The following is a 20,203-nucleotide window of genomic DNA, read 5'->3' as shown; positions in this document are numbered from 1 at the left end:
AAGGGTCCTGGTCTTTACCTGGCCAGTTAGAGCTGTGATTAGGGGTCTCTCTAACACACATACTCCACATGTGGGACGGACTCTTGGCGGTCGGCTAGCTAGCAAGCTTGTTGCCATGGTCTCCAGGGAGTCGTCATGGCGATGTTGTAATGAAACCAAGGCCTCTGGGAGAGAAATATAAATGTCCTAACGACCCAGGAAGTAACATTTCCGCACAGGCCAATCAGGAACGACCGGCTGGACCAGAACCAAATCCCATTGGTCTGCTGGTCCTGACCTCTAACCTTTCATGACCGCTACTCTGGAGAGATGTCTGGACGGAAAGAGTGAGGGAAGGGACGAGGGAGAGTGAGGGGGAGTCAGAGAGAGAAATACAGTCAGAACGACCTTCAGCTTAACAGCAGTAATATTTAGTGTGGCCTCGACTGTGTTTATGGTGCCCTTTATGAGCATGTTGCCCTCTCTCTCCCTCCCTCTTTCTCTCCCTCCTTCCTCCTCTCCCTTCTTCTCTGCCTCCTGCTCTCCCTCCCTCTTTCCTTCCTCATCTCCCTCTTTCCTGTCTCTCTCCTCCTCTCCCTCCTTCTCCCTTTTTCTTCCTTCTCTCCCCCACTGATGTCCAGTCTTTCTCAGACTATGTCCCAGACCTACAACCTAGCCCCATGTCCCAGTCCTCATTTGATTTTCATCCCTTTGGGTGATTTCCAGTCCCCCAGTCTTGTACCCTGTCATGTTCAGTGTCTGTCAGTGTGACTTTGAACAGCCATAGAAGCTGCCGGAAACCTCTAAGCTCACAGCTGCTCCGCTTCACATACTGTTTATGTCAGTGAGAGAGGTATGGGAGGGGGAGAGGTGGATGAGAGGATAGAAAGAAAGTATTAGGGGTTGGAAGAAAGGGGAGGGGGAGAGAGAGTAGACAAAAAGGATGAGGGGATAGAGGAGGGATTGCATGGGGGACAGGAGGAGAGGGGGGTAGGAATAATGGATGAAGGGTTGGAGGAGTGATTGGTAGGTAATGGGCTGGAAAAGAAGAAGGCTTTTAAGCTCTGCAGTAAAAAGCAATAAAAGCTTCACTTCTATTTCACTCCTCTTCCTTTTCTTGTTCTATTGCTCTATTATTCTATGTCCTGCTTCTTCTTACTCGGTGTCACTGTCTGTCTCTCTCACTATCTCTCTCTGTTTCTGTCTGTCTGAAAAAACCTTTTCAAGCAATGTATGTGAGACTGACCACAATGACAAGTATTAACATGCTTTATCTGTATCCCTTTCTGTCTTTATTTCTCCATCTCTCTCTTTCTATCCCTCCATCTCTCTCTCTCTTTCAGGAAGTGGAGATTCTTGACATTAGCCAGATAAGAGACACCAGAACGGGGAAGTTAGCCAAACTACCAAAGGTGGGTAACGTGTATGTGTTTTCATTTTCCGTTGCAAAATGTTTTGCTACATGTTGGTACGGTGCTACGGTGTGCACTTTATGAATACGGGCCACAAAGATGATCCTATCACAGCCGTGGAGAGAGAATACATCATGGGATACATTTGATTTACATTACATTTGACATTTTAGAGAGTTCGATGTGACCAATGATTATATATACACTAGATGACTGATAGGTGGCGCTGTGTTGAAGCCACTGTGCCTCCATCTTGGCACTCCCCCACCATTGTAGAAAATATTTTGGAAGCTATAGAAATGCATTTATTAATGTCTGCATTCATTTTTGCCACGTTTATTCTATTACAGACACCTTAATATATACTTTGAAATTATATTATGTAAGCTAAAAATATATAAAAACATTTCCTTAGAGTATAATTTTTAGAGATTACTAATGTTATGTCCCCACTACAACAACAAAAATACTTAAATACATGTAATTGTTTCCTTGAAACATTTAATTGAAATACTGTAGAATTCCATTCATTCCTATAGAGTATCACAGTGTGAGTAAAAATATCCATAAAACCTAGTGGTCAACCAGGGAAATGTTTCCACATCGTTTTTCCATCATTCATTTTTCCCATAGGGGATTTTAGAAACCCTTAAAATAATGGCTGTGTTTCGTGTAGGCTTACCCTGGCGTGACGTTTTGATAACCGTGTAAATCTCTCTAGGACAAGGTGACTTTTATCAAAATATTCGCCTGTATTTACCCCCCAAAAATGAAATGCTAATTAGTTGCTAATATGGCTATCATAAAGAACTACAAATGCCATGATGATCTGGATGAGACTGCCGAATCAAGGCAAAGGTAAGAATCTCTGGATTAACTATCTAATGTCAGCTAAGTGTTGTAATGAATACATTGGCTAAATTTCTTTAAATTGACAATTCTGTGAACTGTCTTGTGCACGTTTTTAATTGACACAATACCTGTTAGCAAAGGTGTCTACTAGAGATGAGGTGCAGGGATTTGTAGTTTTGCATGATGTCTACTTTGATGCTAATTAGCATTTTCGAATCTGAGAATAAAGAAAGCCGAATATATTGATAAAAGTCACCTGATTTACATGGTTATCAAAACATCACGCCAGGGTAAGCCTACACTAAACACAGCCCTTATTTTAAGGGTTTCTAAAATCCCCTATGGGAAAAATGAATGGTGGAAAAACAATTGGAAACATTTCCCTGTTTGACCGCTAGGTTTTATGGGTATTATGACACCTCAACTGTGGGGCTCTATGGAGGAGTGCCAATATGGCCGACCGGTGGCTTCAATGCCTCTCAATGGCCAGTACATAGCATCAGCAATCCAGGGTTTATATACATCATTGGATGTGATACATCCTTGCTTCATACTGGTCCTCAGTGCAAGGTGTTGTGTAGAAAAGTGTTCCCTGTTTCCACTCGTCCCCCTCTGCTTGTCTGTTTGCCTACACACAAACGCACACACTCTCTTCCTGAGGGAAAATGTGACGTTTGAGACACCAGACATGAGCTCAAGTATGGAACTATCACCACAAGCTGTCAGCAACATATTTGTGTGTGTGTGGATGTCTGACAGTTGATTAGCTCGGTCACCTTTGGACCCTCAAACAAGGGGAAGGGAGGCGAGACACACACACACACACACACACACACACACACTTTGACAGGAAATGATGTAAGCAGGGACAGTGGAACAGGAAGTAGTTGAGTAAGCTGCGGGCATAGGTCGCCTTCAACATTGCCCTTAACCACAGATCAGCTTCTCCTACGCCCAAGCCTAACCTTAATCACTACAGGCAAGAATAGAAAACTGACCTTTGATCAGTGTCTAAGGGCAACTTCATCCTTCTCCATTGTGCAAGTCTGTGTGACACAAAACTCATTGCTGTGATCTGTACACACGTGTTTCTACGTGTTATGAAATATTTTTTTTCACACAGAATCGTTATTGTCCCAAAATGCTGTTTGCTTTGTTCTAAATACATACAGTACATGTCCCCCCACATTCTGAAATTGCATTTTTGTCCCCCCAGTTTTATCATTGGAATGTGCTACAAAACGAGGCAACGGTGTGCTTTAGGACCATGCAGTATAACGTTTATATTATAAACAGAAGTACAGAATTACAAATTCTTATAGAGCAGGACTCCCCAAATGGTGGACCGTTGTCCCCCAAGTTTTCTGGAAATGAGAGACACGTGATCTTATACAAATGTAAGCAAGGTTTGAAATGACTATGTTTTAGTCAAATATCTTGCAGTTAGTTTGCAGTCTACAAATTAATTGTAATTATATTCCGGCCCCCTGACCAATAAAGATTTTACTGAGTTAGAGTTCAAATAAGGAAATCAATCAATTGAAATAAATTCACTAGGCCCTAATCTATGAATTTCACATGACTAGGCAGAGGTGCCGCCAAGGGTGGGCCTTGGAGGACATAGGCCCACCCACTGGGGAGCCAGGCCCAGCCAATCAGAATGAGTTTATCCCGACTAAAGGGCTTTATTACAGACAGAAATACTCCTCAGCACATCCCCCCACCCCCCCTCAGACGATCCCAAAGTTGAAGATGCCGGATGTGGAGGTCCTGGGCTGGCGTGGTTACACATGGTCTGCGGTTGTGAGGCTGGTTGGATGTACTGCCAAATTCTCTATAAATGAAGTTGGAGGCAGCTTATGGTAGAGAAATGAACATTACATTCTCTGGAACAGCTCTGGTGGACATTCCTTCAGTCAGCATGCCAATTGCACGCTCCCTCAAAACTTGAGACATCTGTGGCATTGTGTTGTGTGACAAAACTGCACATTTTAGAGTGGCCTTTTATTGTCCCCAGCACAGGGTGCACCTGTGTAATGATCATGCTGTTTAATCAGCTTCTTGATATGCCACACCTGTCAGGTGAATGGATTATCTTGGCAAAGGAGAAATGCTCACTAACAGGGATGTAAACAAATTTGTGCACCAAATTTGAGAGAAATAAGCTTTTTGTGCATATGGAACATTTCTGGGATATTTTATTTCAGCTCATTAAACATGGGACCAACACTTTACATGTTGAGTTTATATTTTTGTTCAGTGTAGTTGATGATCCCTCTTATAGAGAATGAACAGAAAAGTATAGAAAAATGTCCAAAGCTGGGAAGGACGACGGTAGTTGGCATGTTGTTAGTTTGTGTATGTATGTTGAAGGACCTGTGTGTCAGTGATGTGTTACTGATGTGTATGTAGTTATTATGTAGTTGCATGTTCTTAGCGTGTAGTTAGTATATTATTAGCATATTGTATGTTCCTAACGTGTTGTACGTTATCTCCCATAGGACCCGTGGGTAAGAGAGGTGCACTGGGTTCAGTAACAGAAGTGCTGGGGTTGTTAACATGTTTGCAACGGGTTGTTACATGTTTTTAGCGTGTAGTTATTGTGTTGTTTATCGTCTCTTGTAGGACCCACGTGTCAGAGAGGTTTTGGGGTTCGGTAAACCAGGCGAGGGGGGTGTTGCCGTGGAGGGGAAGCTGGTAACGGTTGTCCACGGCAACGACCTGGCCAACGTATCCTTCCTCAACTTCCAGGCCATGCAGGAAGACACCGCCAAGGTTACCATGGAAATACCTTTCCGTCTCATCCATCACTCCTCTCATCCCTCTATCACTATCTTCTCTGCTCGCATCCCTCTATCACTCTCTTTTCTCGTTCCCTCCGCCCCTTTCCTCTCTCTTCCCTCCTTCCTTGAATTACCATTGGAAGACCTCGTCTCATCACTCTGTTCTCTCCTCTCCTCTCATCTCCTCTCACCCCTTTATCACTTTCTTTTATCCTCTACTTTCATCCATCCCTCCTCTCACCCCTTTATCACTGTGTTCTGTCCTCTCATCTATCGCTACCTCTGTCCCCTTCTCTCTCTCCCTTCCTTCCTTGACTTACAATGGAAACACCTCTACTCATCCCTCCCTCACTCGCCTCTCTCTATTGTTCCCTTTGTCTCTTCATTCTATCTTTCCTCCTTCCTTGACTTAACAAATAAACCACAATACTGTCCTATCACTCTCTTCTCTCTCGTTTACGTTTTTTTTTGTTTCTCTCTGTTTTCTTCACCCCCTCTCTCTCTCTTTCTCTTCTCTCTCCCTCTAACACTGAGCCGCTCACCTGTTCCTGTTGTTTGTTCCCGCCTCCTTTCTCTCTTTCTCTCCATCTCTTTTATGTTTGCATTCAACTCTCTCCTCTCTCCTTCCTTCCCCCTCCACTCTCTCTGTTTTCCCCTTCTGGCTGTGTCTCAAATGACACCCTATTCCCTACATAGTGCACTACTTTTCACCAGAGCCCTATGGGCCTTAGTCAAAAGCAGTGCACTATATAGGGAGTAGGGTGCCATTTGGGACACGGCCTGTGTCTCTCAGTCCCTGCACTGATTGTGTTCTTCGTGATATTGAGTCTGTGGTTTTGTGTTTGTGTTTATAGAACTGTGGGTGGTATTACGGTTATGATTGTAAGTGCTGATCGTGTGTGTATCACTGTTCTTAATAATAATTGTTCACTGTGTGTGTGTGTGTTCAGGTGTGGACAGAGGAGCTGTTTAAACTGGCCACAAACATTCTGTCTCAGAATGCATCTCGCAACACCTTCCTCCTCAAAGCGTAAGTTGTGTGTGTGTGGCGTGTATCTTATTCATACTGACATAGCATGTTTTTTTATATTCTCTCTCTATCTCTCTCTCTCTCTCTCTCTCTCTCTCTCTCTCTCTCTCTCTCTCTCTCTCTCTCTCTCTCTCTTTTTCTCTCTCTCTCTCTCTCTCAGGTACACCAAGTTAAAGTTGCAGGTGAATCAGGATGGAAAGATTCCAGTGAAGAAGTGAGACACACACACACTACTGCTAATCCTGACATAGCTCTCAGACATGACTTCCTACTTCTCCTTTCTACCTCTTTTCTCAGTTTCACTTTCTCCCTCTGTTGTTCTCTCTCTCTCTCTCTCTCTCTCTCTGTTTTTCTCTCTCTCTCTCTCTCTCTCTCTCTCTCTCTCTCTCTCTCTCTCTCTCTCTCTCTCTCTCTATCCCTCTCTCTCTATCCCTCTCTCTCAACTAATTTCAGTGTAACTGAAATCCAGCCAATGTAATGGTTTGTTTCCAAACTAAATGCAACATGGTTAGGTGAACTTAATTATTGCATCAAATTTAGTAAGACTGATTCTAACGATAACACATTCTCTCCCCCTCCATCTCTCTCCATTTCAATTCAATTTAAATGCTTTATTGGCGTGACAAAAAATTATTGTTGCCAAATCAACAATGCTGAACAATTCTCTCGCTCTCTCTCTTACCTCCCACCTTGTCTTCCTCCCTCTGTCTCCCTCTGTCTCCCTCTCTCCCTGCCTCGTTCCCTCCCCGTCTCTCTCTCTCGCTCCCTCCCTCCCTCCCCCTCTCCCTCTTCCGCTCCCTCTCGCCCTCTTTCCCTCCCTCTCTCCCCCTTTCCCTCCCTCCCTCGCTCTCTCTCTCAGTATTCTTAAGATGTTTTCTGATAAGAAGAGAGTGGAGACAGCGCTGGAGCAGTGTGGTCTGGTCACCAACAGGGTAATCTATCAATCAATCAATCAATCAACTATCAATCTATAATCAATCACCTCCCTGTCATAGTTATCAATAAAATGATTATTGATCCATTTATTCATGTGGTTGGAATAGTGTGGTCTGATCAGGGTAATCAATATATTGATCTATAACCAATAACCTCATCTCTAACCTGTCTGGCACAGTTATCAGTTATCAAATTCATACATAATCCTCCATTTATGTCTATCAGTGTCATCAGTAAACACAGTGTATGATGAAGTTGCCCCTAGACGCTGATCAGCATATGTGAACTGCTGAAAACATTGCAATGTCAGGTTCAAAGGTCGAAGTTCAAACCCGTTTCCTCTGTAATAACGTGGTGTCCCTTAAGGCTTCCGCATGCTTCCCATCTGAAACAGTTGGGAACAGTTCGTGCATATACTGTATTATTACGACATTTTGTGACTTTTTGGTTTTCGGCAAGGGTTTTCTCGGCTGTTCGTGCACACACCATTTTTTCTCGAGGCAAGCCGAAGTTCGGAGCTGAAGTCTACACCCCTTCGTTGGTCATTGGTCAACAGTAGGGATTCTTTAATGAAGTGTTTGTTGTCATTCAACGATAGACGACTCATTTGCATGCACATTTTTTCACGTGAGAAATACTGCACCAAACATCGTAGTTGGATGTAAAATTGCATGCGGAAGGTTTTAGTCATAGACCTCTGTCCATTTCTTCCTATGAAAACACACACACGCATACACAAACACACACACACACACACACATCAGTACCATGGCAACATAGTGTGTTGCCCTGGTAACTGTTGTATGTAGCTGGTCATAGCAGGGCTGTGTGTGTTTATTGTCCCATTCTGCCCCCTGCTGATACAATTACAGAAGGGCTGGTAAACTGACTGTTAAGGCTTCTACACATCTATTCATCTAAAGCCAACCCAACCATCTACGGACAGTTGTTGGGAGAATCTTGCTGGTGTATAGCCGTAGCTTGACATAGTTGTTCAAAGTTCTACCAGTTGGTGTTGGTGGGAAAACTACCCAACAGATCATCAATAGTTAGTTCGCTGTAGTTGGATAGATGTGTAGAAGCCTTTCAACTGACACGTTATCTCTTCTCTCGCTCTCTCTCCCTGCCTCCCTCTCTCCTTCTCCATTCATCCCTCCCTCCCTCTCTACAGGTAGAGGGCATTAAGCCAGATGATTTTACATGGGAGATGTTCCAGAGCTTTCTACACAGTCTCTGTCTACGACCAGAGATAGAACGCATCTTCGTCGAGCTGTGAGTCACTCCCACACGCACATGAACGCATGAATGTGCGCACATACACACACACACACACACACACAAACAAACAAAAAAGTGCACACACACACCAAAATTACCAAAATAACATGTTATGATACCATCATAATAGAATGTTGTGATGCTAGACCGCACCAGATTCAAATCTCAACACTATCCCCCCCCCCAGTGGTTCTAAGGGAAAGCCGTTCCTCTCCTTGGATCAGCTGACCGACTTTATAAACCGTCGTCAGAGAGACTCTCGTCTCAACGAAGTCCTCTATCCTCCTCTGAAGAGAGAACAGATCAGACAACTGATGGAGAAATACGAGAGCAACGCTAGCCAGTTGGAGAGAGGTGACGGGGGGGAAAGAGAGAGTGTGTGTGGTTGTTGTGTGTATATTTGTTTGAACAGACATGTTTGTGTTTATTTTAGTGTTTGATCACTCACTTCTCTTCCCACTTTCTCTCTCTCCCTCTCTCTCTCTTCACTCCTTCCCTCCTTTCTCTCTCGCCCTTTCTCTCTCTCTCCAGACCAGATCAGTCTGATGGGGTTCAGTAAATATCTTGGGGGAGAAGAGAATACCATCGTTCCACCAGAGAGACTGGACATCATAGATGATATGAACCAGCCCCTGTCCCACTACTTTATCAACTCTTCACACAACACATACCTCACAGGTAGGTACACAGACACACACCCAGACACACACACAAATGCATCCAAACACGTCACAGGTACACACACACTGAGATATGCACACAGACAAGCCTCACAGCTACACATGTATGTACCTCACAGACACACACACACACACAGGTAGCCTAGCGGTTAAGAGCGTTGGGCCAGTAACTGAAAGGTCGCTGGTTTGAATCCCCGAGCCGGCCAGATGGAAAAATCAAGCAAGGCAGTTAATCCCCAACAACAACTGCTCCCCAGGCGCTGATGACATGGACGTTGATTCAGGCAGCCCCCCGCACCTCTCTGATTCAGAGGGGTTGGGTTAAATGTGGAAGACACATTTTGGTTGAACGCATTCAGTTGTGCAACTGACTAGGTATCCCCTTTCCCACATTTAGATACACCCACATACACATGCCACACATACACACACAATCATACACTTGCCGTTCGCACACTCTTCTCACTCATTCTTACCCCCCCCCCCCCACAGTTGGTCAGTTGACCGGTCTGTCGTCGGTAGAGATGTATCGCCAGGTGTTGCTGACCGGTTGTCGCTGTATAGAGCTGGACTGTTGGAAAGGACGGCCGCAGGATGAAGAACCATACATCACACATGGCTTTACCATGACCACCGAGATACCCTTCAAGGTGTGTGAGTGTGGTGGGGGGGTCAGTATGTGTGTGTACTTCTACACTGAACAAAAATATTAACGCAACATGTAAAGTGTTGGTCCAATGTTTCATGAGCTGAAATAAAAGATCCCTGAAATATTCCATATGCACAAAAAGCTTATTTCTCTCAAATTTGGTGCACAAATTTGTTTACATCCCTGTTAGTGAGCATTTCTCCTTTGCCAAGATAATCCATCCACCTGGCAGGTGTGGCATATCAATAAGCTGATTTAACAACATGATCATTACACAGGTGCACCTTCTGCTGGGGACAATAAAAGGCCACTCTAAAATGTGCCGTTTTTGTCACACAACACAATGCCACAAATGTCTCAAGTTTTGAAGGAGCGTGCAATTGGCATGCTGACTGCAGGAATGTCCAACAGAGCTGTTGCCAGATAATTGAATGTTCATTTCTCTACCATAAGCCTTCTCCAACATTTTTTGGCAGTACGTCCAACATCATTTTTTGGCAGAATTTGGCAGTACGTCCAACCGACCACACAACTGCAGACCACTTGTATGGCGCCGTGTGGGCAAGTGGTTTGCTGATGTCAATGTTGTGAACAGAGTCCTAGATGGTGGTGGTGGGGTTATGGTATAGGCAGGCATAAGCTACAGACAAAGGATGTCTGACCACCATGAGGCAAATGGTGGTCAGACCAGATACTGACAGGTTTTCTGATCCACGACCCTACCTTTTTTAAAAAAAGGTATCTGTGACCAACAGATGCATACAATGGGGAAAAAAAGTATTTAGTCAGCCACCAATTGTGCAAGTTCTCCCACTTAAAAAGATGAGAGAGGCCTGTAATTTTCATCATAGGTACACGTCAACTATGATAGACAAAATGAGAGAATTTTTTTCTCCAGAAAATCACATTGTAGGATTTTTTATGAATTTATTTGCAAATTATGGTGGAAAATAAGTATTTGGTCAATAACAAAAGTTTCTCAATACTTTGTTATATACCCTTTGTTGGCAATGACACAGGTCAAACGTTTTTCTGTAAGTCTTCACAAGGTTTTCACACACTGTTGCTGGTATTTTGGCCCATTCCTCCATGCAGATCTCCTCTAGAGCAGTGATGTTTTGGGGCTGTCGCTGGGCAACACGGACTTTCAACTCCCTCCAAAGATTTTCTATGGGGTTGAGATCTGGAGACTGGCTAGGCCACTCCAGGACCTTGAAATGCTTCTTACGAAGCCACTCCTTCGTTGCCCGGGTGGTGTATTTGGGATCATTGTCATGCTGAAAGACCCAGCCACGTTTCATCTTCAATGCCCTTGTGATGGAAGGAGGTTTTCACTCAAAATCTCACGATACATGGCCCCATTCATTCTTTCCTTTACACGGATCAGTCGTCCTGGTCCCTTTGCAGAAAAACAGCCCCAAAGCATGATGTTTCCACCCCCATGCTTCACAGTAGGTATGGTGTTCTTTGGATGCAACTCAGCATTCTTTGTCCTCAAAACACGACGAGTTGAGTTTTTACCAAAAAGTTCTATTTTGGTTTCATCTGACCATATGACATTCTCCCAATCCTCTTCTGGATCATCCAAATGCACTCTAGCAAACTTCAGACGGGCCTGGACATGTACTGGCTTAAGCAGGGGGACACGTCTGGCACTGCAGGATTTGAGTCCCTGGCGGCGTAGTGTGTTACTGATGGTAGGCTTTGTTACTTTGGTCCCAGCTCTCTGCAGGTCATTCACTAGGTCCCCCCGTGTGGTTCTGGGATTTTTGCTCACCGTTCTTGTGATCATTTTGACCCCACGGGTTGAGATCTTGCGTGGAGCCCCAGATCGAGGGAGATTATCAGTGGTCTTGTATGTCTTCCATTTCCTAATAATTGCTCCCGCAGTTGATTTCTTCAAACCAAGCTGCTTACCTATATCAGATTCAGTCTTCCCAGCCTTGTGCAGGTCTACAATTTTGTTTCTGGTGTCCTTTGACAGCTCATTGGTCTTGGCCATAGTGGAGTTTGGAGTGTGACTGTTTGAGGTTGTGGACAGGTGTCTTTTATACTGATAACAAGTTCAAACAGGTGCCATTAATACAGGTAACGAGTGGAGGACAGAGGAGCCTCTTAAAGAAGAAGTTACAGGTCTGTGAGAGCCAGAAATCTTGCTTGTTTGTAGGTGACCAAATACTTATTTTCCACCATAATTTGCAAATAAATTCATTAAAAATCCTACAATGTGATTTTCTGGATTTTTTTTCCTCAATTTGTCTGTCATAGTTGACGTGTACCTATGATGAAAATTACAGGCCTCTCATCTTTTTATGTGGGAGAACTTGCACAATTGGTGGCTGACTAAATACTTTTTTCCCCCACTGTATCTGTATTCCCAGTCATGTGAAATCCATAGATTAGGACCTAATTAATTTATTTCAATTGACTGATTTCCTTATATGAATTGTAATTCAGTAAAATCTTTGAAATTGTTGCATGTTGCGTTTATGTTTTTGTTCAGTATACATCACACACAGCTTCACCATGACCACGGAGATACCCTTCAAGGTTCTAAACCACACATATTATTGGATGTGTCTGAAATGGAATTCTATTCCCTATGTAATGGACTACTTTTGACCTCTCTCTCTCTTCTCTGTCTCTCTCCTATAGGAGGTGATTGAAGCGATAGCAGAAAGTGCGTTTAAGACCTCTCCCTATCCCGTAATCCTCTCCTTCGAAAACCATGTTGACTCGTGAGTGATCATTCTGGGTAGTGATAAGGAGAATGGCTCAAAAAAACAAAAACAAAAAAACATTCTCTCTTATTCCGTTCATTTGTTTTTTTTCTCTCTCTCTCGTTCCCCCGCTCATACCATCCCTCTCTCAGGGCGAAGCAGCAGGCCAAGATGGCGGAGTATTGTCGGACTATCTTTGGCGACGCCCTCCTCATCGACCCTCTAGAGAAATACCCGGTAGGCCTGGTTAGGGGTTAGAGGTCAGGGGTTAGGGTTAGGGGTTAGATGTTGGGGTGATTCTTAAGGGCGGGACATACCATAACAGATGTCAACGTTGTGCGGTAGATCACCTGTTGGGTGGAATGAAACAGAAAATGACAGCGGATGTTCTGTGGTCAGAGGTGATAGGACTGCCAGCTGCTGCGCATGACCAACGTTCATTATTGTGTAAAGAAAGTGTATCCTAACGCGCTTCAGCCCAGCTTAAACAAAAAAGGGGAATCAGGTGCTCGACTGAGGTACTTGAAAATCCCCAAAACATTCCTTACCCCCATGATACTTCAAAAAAGGAAGAAAAAGGAAGAAAAAAGAGCACTCTGTTTCTGCATAGAACTGATACGTTTATTCACGGGACATACAAACAGGCTTATGTTTCGGCATAATGGGACAATAATCGCCTTTATCAGAGCCTCTCAGTAATAAACATCATTATGTGAGGCTCTGATGAAGTGTTCTGGGGTAAGGAATGTTTTTTGGGTCATTATGGTGTGTCCTATCCTTTAGGACAGGGTTCCCGAACTGGTGGTCTGCGGACCGAATTTGTGGTTTTATTTGGCCCCCCAAATTTTCTGAACAATATTTGTTTTTATTGTTGGAAGTAATTTTAACATTTTTTAATTGAACCTTTATTTAACCAGGTAAGACCCATTGAGGTTAAAAACCTATTTTGCGAGGGCGACCTGGCAAGAAGGAAAAGCAGGGAAATAGCAGCGTTAAGCAGGTAAATAGCAGCGGCAAAACAGGGAAATAGCACCAGAAAATCAGTTTCAAGTTATTGAAATTTTTGAAATCTGTTCCCAAGTATTCCCACGCATAATAGAGAGACACGTGATCGTAAACAAATGTAAGCAAGATTTGAAATGATTATGTTTTAGTCAAATATTATATCTGTTTGGGCTTCTTGTGGTTAATTTGCAGTGTACTAATTATTTTTGATTATGTTCTGGCCCCCACGACCAGCCGCTCAAGATAAAATCGGCCCGCGGCTGAATCTAGTTGATGATCCCTGCTTTAGGAGCTGGTTCTAGATCATCCCTTAAACCTTTTTACTAATGTATTATATGTATTATTATTCCTATAGCTGATCCCAGCGCTGCTCTTACTGTCTCCTCAGAAGCTGACTCCAGATCAGCCCTTACAATAACTGTATTAACATATTATATTTTGTCCCCTCTAACAGCTGATCCCTGCGCAGCCCTTACCCTCGCCCCAGGAGCTGCTGGGTAAGATTCTGATTAAGAACAAGAAGAAGCACCACCACCGAGCGTCCAGCGGGGGCAGCATGAGGAGGAGGACAGGAGAAATAGACGCTCTGGAGCAGGCTTCACCTGTTAACGGTATATACAATATATACATTGCATTCGGAAAGTATTCAGACCCCTTTACTTTTTCCACATTTTGTTACGTTACAGCCTTATTCTAAAATGGATTAAATTGTTGTTGTTTTTCATCAATCTACACACAATACCCCATAATGACAAAGTAAAAACAGATATTTTTGCAAATGTATTAATAATAAAACCCGGAAATATCACATACATTTACATAAGTATTCAGACCCTTTACTCAGTACTTTGTTGAAGCACCTTCGGCAGCGTTTACAGCCTCAAGTCTTCTTGGGTATGAAGCTACACGCTTGGCACACCTGTATTTGGGGAGTTTCTTCCATTCTTCTCTGCAGATCCTCTCAAGCTGTGTCAGGTTGGATGGGGAGTGTCGCTACACAGCTATTTTCAGGTATCTCCAGAGATGTTTGATCGGGTTCAAGTCCGGGCTTGACATTGAGGCTTGTCCCGAAGCCACTCCTGCATTGTCTTGGCTGTGTGTTTCCTGTTCGAAGGTGAACCTTCGCCCCCAGTCTGAGGTCCTGATCGCTCTGAAGCAGCTTTTCATCAAGGATCTCTCTTTACTTTTTTCTTCTTTCCCTCGATCCTGACTAGTCTCCCAGTCCCTGCTGCTGAAAAACATCCCCACAGCATGATGCTGCCACAACCATGCTTCGCTGTAGGGATGGTGCCAGGTTTCCTCCAGACGTGACGCTTGGCATTCAGGCCAAAGAGTTCAATCTTGGTTTCATCAGACCAGAGAATCGTGTTTCTCATGGTCTGAGAGTCTTTAAGTGCCTTTTGGCAAAATCCAAGCGGGCTGTCATGTGCCTTTTACTGAGGACTGGCTTCAGTCTGGCCACTCTACCATAAAGGCCTGATTGGTGGAGTGCTGCAGAGATGGTTGTCCTTCTCCCATCTCCACAGAGGAACTCTGGAGCTCTGTCAGAGTGACCATCGGGTTCTTGGTCACCTCCCTTAATAAGGCCCTTCTCCCCCGATTGTTCAGTTTGGCCGGGCGGCCAGCTCTAGGAAGAGTCTTGGTGGTTTCAAACGTCTTCCATTTAAGAATGATGGAGGCCACTGTGTTCTTGGGGACTTTCAATGCTGCAGAATTTTTTTGGTAACCTTTCCCAGATCTGTGCCTCGACACAATCCTGTCTCTGAGCTCTACGGACAATTGCTTTTGCTCTGACATGCACTGTCAACTGTGGGACCTTAAATATGCCAAAACTATAGTTTATTAACAAGAAATTTGTGGAGTGGTCGGAGTCATTAAAACTTGTTTTTCAACCACTCCACAAATTTCTTGTTAACAAACTATAATTTTGGCATTTATAAGGTCCCACAGTTGACAGTGCATGTCAGAGCAAAAGCAATTGTCCGTAGAGCTCAGAGACAGGATTGTGTCGAGGCACAGATCTGGGAAAGGTTACCAAAAAAATTCTACTTTGTGCATGACACAAGTCATTTTTCCAAAAATTGTTTACAGACTGTTTCACTTATAATTCACTGTATCACAATTCCAGTGGGTCAGACGTTTACATACACTAAGTTGACTGTGCCTTTAAACATCTTGGAAAATTCCAGAAAATGATGTCATTGCTTTAGAAGCTTCTGATAGGCTAATTGACATCATTTGAGTCAATTGGAGGTGTACCTGTGGATGTATTTCAAGGCATACCTTTGCTTGAAAATAAAAAGAAATCAGCCAAGACCTCAGAAAAAAATTGTAGACCTCCACAAGTCTGGTTCATCCTTGGGAGCAATTTCCAAAAGCCTGAAGGTACCACGTTCATCTGTACAAACAATAGTACGCAAGTATAAACACCATGGGACCACGCAGCCGTCATACTGCTCAGGAAGGAGACGCGTTCTGTCTCCTAGAGATGAACGTACTTTGGTGCGAAAAGTGCAAATCAATCCCAGAACAACAGCAAAGGACCTTGTGAAGATGCTGGAGGGAACAGGTACAAAAGTATCTATATCCACAGTAAAACAAGTCCTATATCGACATAACCTGAAAGGCCGCTCAGCAAGGAAGAAGCCACTGCTCCAAAACCGCCATAAAAAAAGCAAGACTACAGTTTGCAACTGCACATGGGGATAAAGATCGTACTTTTTGGAGAAATGTCCTCTGGTCTGATGAAACAAAAATAGAACTGTTTGGCCGTAATGACCATCGTGATGTTTGGAGGAAAAAGGGGGAGCTTGCAAGCCGAAGAACAACATCCCAACCGTGAAGCACGGGGGTGGCAGCATCATGCTGTGGGGGTGCTTTGCTGCAGGAGGGACTGGTGCACTTCACAAAATATATGGCATCATGAGGAAGGAAAATGATGTGGATATATTGAAGCAAAACATCAGTCAGGAAGTTCAAGCTTGGTCGCAAATGGGTCTTCCAAATGGACAATGACCCCAAGCATACTTCCAAAGTTGTGGCAAAATGGCTTAAGGACAACGAAGTCAAGGTATTGGAGTGGCCATCACAAAGCCCTGCTTTGAAAGGCTGGTCATGGCTCACATCAACACCATTATCTCCGAAACCCTAGACCCACTCCAATTTGCATACCGCTCCAACAGATCCACAGATGATGCAATCTCTATTGCACTCCACACTGCCCTTTCCCACCTGGACAAGAGGAACACCTACGTCAGAATGCTATTCATTGACTACAGCTCAGCATTCAACACCATAGTGCCCTCAAAGCTCATCACTAAGCTAAGGATCCTGGGACTAAACATCTCCTCTGCAACTGGATCCTGGACTTCCTGACGGGCCGCCCCCAGGTGGTAAGGGTAGGTAACAACACATCTGCCACACTGATCCTCAACACGAGGGCCCCTAAGGGGTGCATGCTCAGTCCCCTCCTGTACTCCCTGTTCACCCATGACTGCATGGCCAGGCACGACTCCAACACCATCATTAAGTTTGCCGACGACACAACAGTGGTAGGCCTGATCACCGACAACGATGAGACAGCCTATAGGGAGGAGGTCAGAGACCTGGCCGTGTGGTGCCAGGATAACAACCTCTCCCTCAACGTGACCAAGACAAAGGAGATGATTGTGGACTACAGGAAAAAAAAGAGGACTGAGCACGCCCCCATTCTCATCGACGGGGCTGTAGTGGAACAGGTTGAGAGCTTCAAGATCCTTGGTGTCCACATCACCAACTAACTATCATGGTCCAAACACACCAAGACAGTCGTGAAGAGGGCACGACAAAGCCTATTCCCCCTCAGGAGACTGAAAACATTTGGCATGGGTCCTCAGATCCTCAAAAAATTCTACAGCTGCACCATCGAGAGCATCCTGACTGGTTGCATCACCGCCTGGTATGGCAACTGCTTGGCCTCCGACCGCAAGGCACTACAGAGGGTAGTGCTTACGGCCCAGTACATCACTGGAGCCAAGCTTCCTGCCATCCAGGACCTCTATACCAGGCAGTGTCAGAGGAAGGCCCTCAAAATTGTCAAAGACTCCAGCCACCCTAGTCATAGACTGTTCTCTCTGCTACCGCACGGCAAGCGGTACCGGAGTGCCAAGTCTAGGTCCAAAAGACTTCTCAACAGCTTCTACCCCCAAGCCATAAGACTCCTGAACAGCTAATCATGGCTACCCGGACTATTTGCACTGCCCCCCCACCCCCACCCCCCACCCCATCTTATTACGCTGCTGCTACTCTGTTAATTATTTATGCATAGTCACTAACTCTACCCACATGTACATATTACTTCAACTACCTCAACTAGCCGGTGCCCCCGTACATTGACTCTGCACCGGTATATATAGTCTCCCTACTGTTATTTTATTTTAATTCTGCTCTTTTTTTTCTCAACACTTTTTTGTTGTTGTTTTATTTTACTTTTTGATTAAAAATAAATGCACTGTTGGTTAAGGGCTGTAAGTAAGCATATCACTGTAATGTCTGCACCTGTTGTATTCGGCGCATGTGGCTAATACAATTTGATTTGATTTGATTTGACCTCAATCCTATAGAAGATTTTTGGGGAGAACTGAAAAAGCGTGTGCGAGCTAGGAGGCCCTTTAAACCTGACTCAGTTACACCAGCACTGTCAGGAGGAATGGGCCAAAATTCACCCAACTTATTGTGGGAAGCTTGTGGAAGGCTACCCAAAACGTTTGACCCAAGTTAAACAATTTAAAGGCAATGCTACCAAATTCTAATTGAGAGTATGTAAACTTCTGACCCACTGGGAATGTGATGAAAGAAATAAAAGCTGAAAGAAATAATTCTCTCTACTATTATTCTGACATTTCACATTCTTAAAAACTCTCACACAAAACCCACACACATTCACATACGCTACATACACACACACATAACACAGAAACGCATACCGACACAACACAGACACACATACAAACACATGCACACATACACACTTTAACGCTCAACATATGCTGCTGCTACTCTATTCTTTATTTTACTCTTATTATTATCTATCCTGATGCCTAGTCACTTTACCCTGCCTTCATGGACAAACAGTGAGCTCCAAGTGTATTGGGACAGTGACACGTTTTGTTGTTTTGGCTCTCTACTCCAGCACTTTGGATTTGAAATGATACAATGACTATGAGGTTAAAGTGCAGACTGTTTTAGGGGACCTAAATATTGGGACAAATTCACTAATATGTTTATTAATGTAGTCTAAAGTTTAGTATTTGGTCCCATATTCCTAGCACACATTGATTACGTCAAGCTTGTGACTGTGTTGTGTCGGTATGCGTGTGTATGTTATGTGTGTGCGTACTATACTCAAACAAACTGGTTGGATGCATTTGTCGTTTGTTTTGGTTGTGTTTCAGATTATTTTGTTCCTAATAGAAATTAATGGTAAATAATGTATTGTGTCATTTTGGAGTCACATTTATTGTAAATAAGAATATACTATGTTTCTAAACACTTCTACATTAATGTGGATGCTACCATGATTACGGATAGTCCTGAATGAATTATGAATAATGATGAGTAAGAAAGTTACAGTTGCACAAATATATTATATTCTTATTTACAATAAGAATTACTCCAAAATGATACAATACACTATTTACCATTGATTAACAAACACAACCAAAACAAACAGCAAATGCATCCAACAAGTTTGTAGAGTCACAAGCTTGATGTAGTCATTGCGTGCAAGGAATATGGGACAAAATACTAAACTTTTGACTACTTTAATACACATATAAGTGAATTTGTCCCAATACTTTTGGTCCCCTAAAATGGGGGGACTGTACAAAAAGTGCTGTAATTTATAAACGGTTCACACGATATGGATGAAAATACCCTCAAATTACAGCTGACAGTCTGCACTTCAACCTCATAGTCATTGTATAATTTCAAATCCAAACTGCTGGAGTCAGAGCCAAAACAACAACAAAATGTGTCACTGTTCCAATACTTTTGGAGTTCACTGTATCTACATCGAATACCTTGCTCTGGTACTGGTACTCCCTGTATATAGCTCCATTCTTGTGTATTTTATTCCTCTTGTGTTACTACTTTTCTTTTTATTATTATTTGCATCGTTGAAGGGCTCGTAAGCGAGCATTTCACGTTTAAGTCTACATCCGTTGTATTCGGCACATGTGACAAATACAATTTTATTTTGATTAGACACACACACACACATTGCCAAAGCTATTCTGTTTTGAATGTGTGCTATATTACTTTTCCTGTTCTATATAATATAATGACAAGCGTGTGCATGTGTTTGTGTGTGCACTTACAGAGGACCTACTGTATCATCCTATCATCCTTTCATTCCTTCCTCTACCTTCTCTTCCTCTGTATCTGCTGCTAAAGCCACTTTCTACCACTCTAAATTTCAACTTCTGCCTCTAACCATAGGAAACTATTTTCCACCTTCTCCTCCCTCCTTAATCCTCCACCCCCTCCCACCACCTCCTCCCTCTCTGCGGACGACTTTGTCAACCACTTTGAAAAAAAGGTTGACGACATCCGCTACTCATTCACTCAGCCTATTGAGTCCCTTGGTCTCACTCACACCGAACTACCCCACACCTTGACCTCGCTCCAGATGAAATCCTGCGACTAGTGAGGTCTGGCCGCCCGACAACCTGCCCGCTCGACCCCATCCCCTCCTCCCTTCTCCAGACCATCTCTGGAGACCTTCTCTCATTCCTCACCTCCCTCATCAACTCATCCCTGACCACTGGCTGCGTCCCCTCTGACTTCAAAATGGCCTGAGTCGCTCCCCTCCTCAAGAAACAAACATTCGACTCATCTGAT

At 43.8% G+C, this 20,203-nt stretch overlaps 1 protein-coding gene across 1 annotated transcript in view; it reads left to right on the top strand.

Annotated features, from left to right (window-relative positions):
* plcb3 (phospholipase C, beta 3 (phosphatidylinositol-specific)) overlaps window positions 1–20,203 on the top strand; it is a 95,359-nt gene that overhangs the window by 59,280 nt on the left and 15,876 nt on the right. Inside the window, exons 3-14 of the mRNA XM_084165330.1 lie at window positions 1,323–1,391; window positions 4,869–5,018; window positions 5,977–6,056; window positions 6,217–6,270; window positions 6,916–6,988; window positions 8,164–8,264; window positions 8,458–8,624; window positions 8,802–8,948; window positions 9,443–9,600; window positions 12,255–12,337; window positions 12,472–12,556; window positions 13,779–13,935. Of these exons, the coding sequence (XP_084021456.1) occupies window positions 1,323–1,391; window positions 4,869–5,018; window positions 5,977–6,056; window positions 6,217–6,270; window positions 6,916–6,988; window positions 8,164–8,264; window positions 8,458–8,624; window positions 8,802–8,948; window positions 9,443–9,600; window positions 12,255–12,337; window positions 12,472–12,556; window positions 13,779–13,935 (1,324 nt within the window). The remainder of the gene's footprint in view (window positions 1–1,322; window positions 1,392–4,868; window positions 5,019–5,976; window positions 6,057–6,216; window positions 6,271–6,915; window positions 6,989–8,163; window positions 8,265–8,457; window positions 8,625–8,801; window positions 8,949–9,442; window positions 9,601–12,254; window positions 12,338–12,471; window positions 12,557–13,778; window positions 13,936–20,203) is intronic.

The sequence above is a fragment of the Coregonus lavaretus genome (genome assembly GCF_964263955.1).
Source record: "Coregonus lavaretus genome assembly, chromosome: 7".
Lineage (NCBI taxonomy): Eukaryota > Metazoa > Chordata > Actinopteri > Salmoniformes > Salmonidae > Coregonus > Coregonus lavaretus.
Note: the sequence above shows the minus strand (reverse complement) of the source record. Positions and strands in the feature narration are given on the sequence as shown.